The sequence below is a fragment of the Colobus angolensis genome, unplaced genomic scaffold, assembly GCF_000951035.1.
Source record: "Colobus angolensis palliatus isolate OR3802 unplaced genomic scaffold, Cang.pa_1.0 Scaffold597, whole genome shotgun sequence".
NCBI lineage: Eukaryota > Metazoa > Chordata > Mammalia > Primates > Cercopithecidae > Colobus > Colobus angolensis.
Genome location: NW_012119565.1, coordinates 351619 through 352948, shown reverse-complemented (window position 1 = coordinate 352948; position 1330 = coordinate 351619). Strand labels below are relative to the sequence as shown.

Sequence of the window (1330 nt, the reverse complement as noted above, 5' to 3'; positions counted from 1 at the left end):
GAAAGAGTAAAGCAAGCTGAATCACCAAACTCAGTAACAATATCGTCATGGCTTTTCTGCTTATTAAACACTCCACCAGATAAGATTTGTTCTCCTTCTGCAAGCCTTTAAAATACAAATTTAAAGATTTTTAAAAACCAATATAAAAAGCAGTTCATGTAAACATATTCTTCATTACCAAAGTGCATTTAACTATGGAGACACAAATTTTCTTTCTCTCTCTCTTTTCCTTCCTTCCTTCATCTCTCCCTCTCTCTCTCTCCCTTTCTTTCTTTCTTTAAAGAGACAGGGTCTCGCTTTGTTACCCAGGCTAGAGTGCAGTAGTACAATCATAGTTCACTATGGCCTCAAATTCCTGGACTCGGGTGATCCTCCTGCATCAGCCTTGTGAGTAGCTGGGACTACAGGTGCACACCACTACACCCAGTAGTTTTTAAATTTTTTGTAGAGACAGGGTCTCACTATGTTGACCAGGCTGGTTTCAAACTCCTGGGCTCATGCAATCCTCTCATCTCGTGGGATCACAAGTATGAGACACTGCACCTGGAAAATTTGTTTTTTCTAAAAAAAATTTTTTTTTAAATTAGAATAGTGGCAAACACGTACTTAGAATCATTTGACAGGCTGGAAATTTATGATCTTAAAATTTCACTTTTACCGTTAGAAACAGAATCAGTTACATTTAGTCTCTGTATGTACAAATCCAGTCTGAGCAACATATTCATTACTCATGTCAGAAGGAACAGAAGATGATCACTATACTGGCGGAGAAAATATAAATGTTCTTCATTAACAAATATGGTGGTCCTTTTTACTTCCTTAAAATAGAAATGTATATGCAAATTAAACAAGACTAACATATTTTAATTAAAAATTGCACATTTAGGCCAGGCACAGTGGCTCACGCCTATAACCCCAGTACTGTGGGAGGCCAAGGTGGGAGGATAGCTTGAACCCAAGAGTTCAAAACCAGCCTGAGCAACATAGTGAGACCCCATTTATACAAAAAATAAGAAAATTAGCCAGGTGTAGTGACACGTGTCTGCAGCTCCAGCTACGTGAGAGGCTAAGATGGGAGGATCGCTTAGGCCCAGATGGAGGACTGCAGTGAGCCATGATCACCCCACTGCACTCCAGCCTGAGCAACAGAGCAGGACCCTTTCTCTAAAAAAAAAGAAAAAAAAGAAGGAACTGGCAAATTACGTAAGAAAGATTCTTAAGAATTCAACATTAGGATCTTTGAAATTTAAAAATAATTCAGTAACAAATGTCTCAGAAATTTCAGATATTTGAGCTAGCTTTAATTAAAAAGTCATCAATTGGCCGGGCG

The 1330-nt window shown here is 38.4% G+C and overlaps 1 protein-coding gene across 1 annotated transcript in view; it reads right to left on the bottom strand.

Annotated features, from left to right (window-relative positions):
- CDC27 (cell division cycle 27) overlaps positions 1-1330 on the bottom strand; it is a 77924-nt gene that overhangs the window by 54882 nt on the left and 21712 nt on the right. The window contains exon 3 of the mRNA XM_011962568.1: positions 1-109. Within this exon, the coding sequence (XP_011817958.1) occupies positions 1-109 (109 nt within the window). The remainder of the gene's footprint in view (positions 110-1330) is intronic.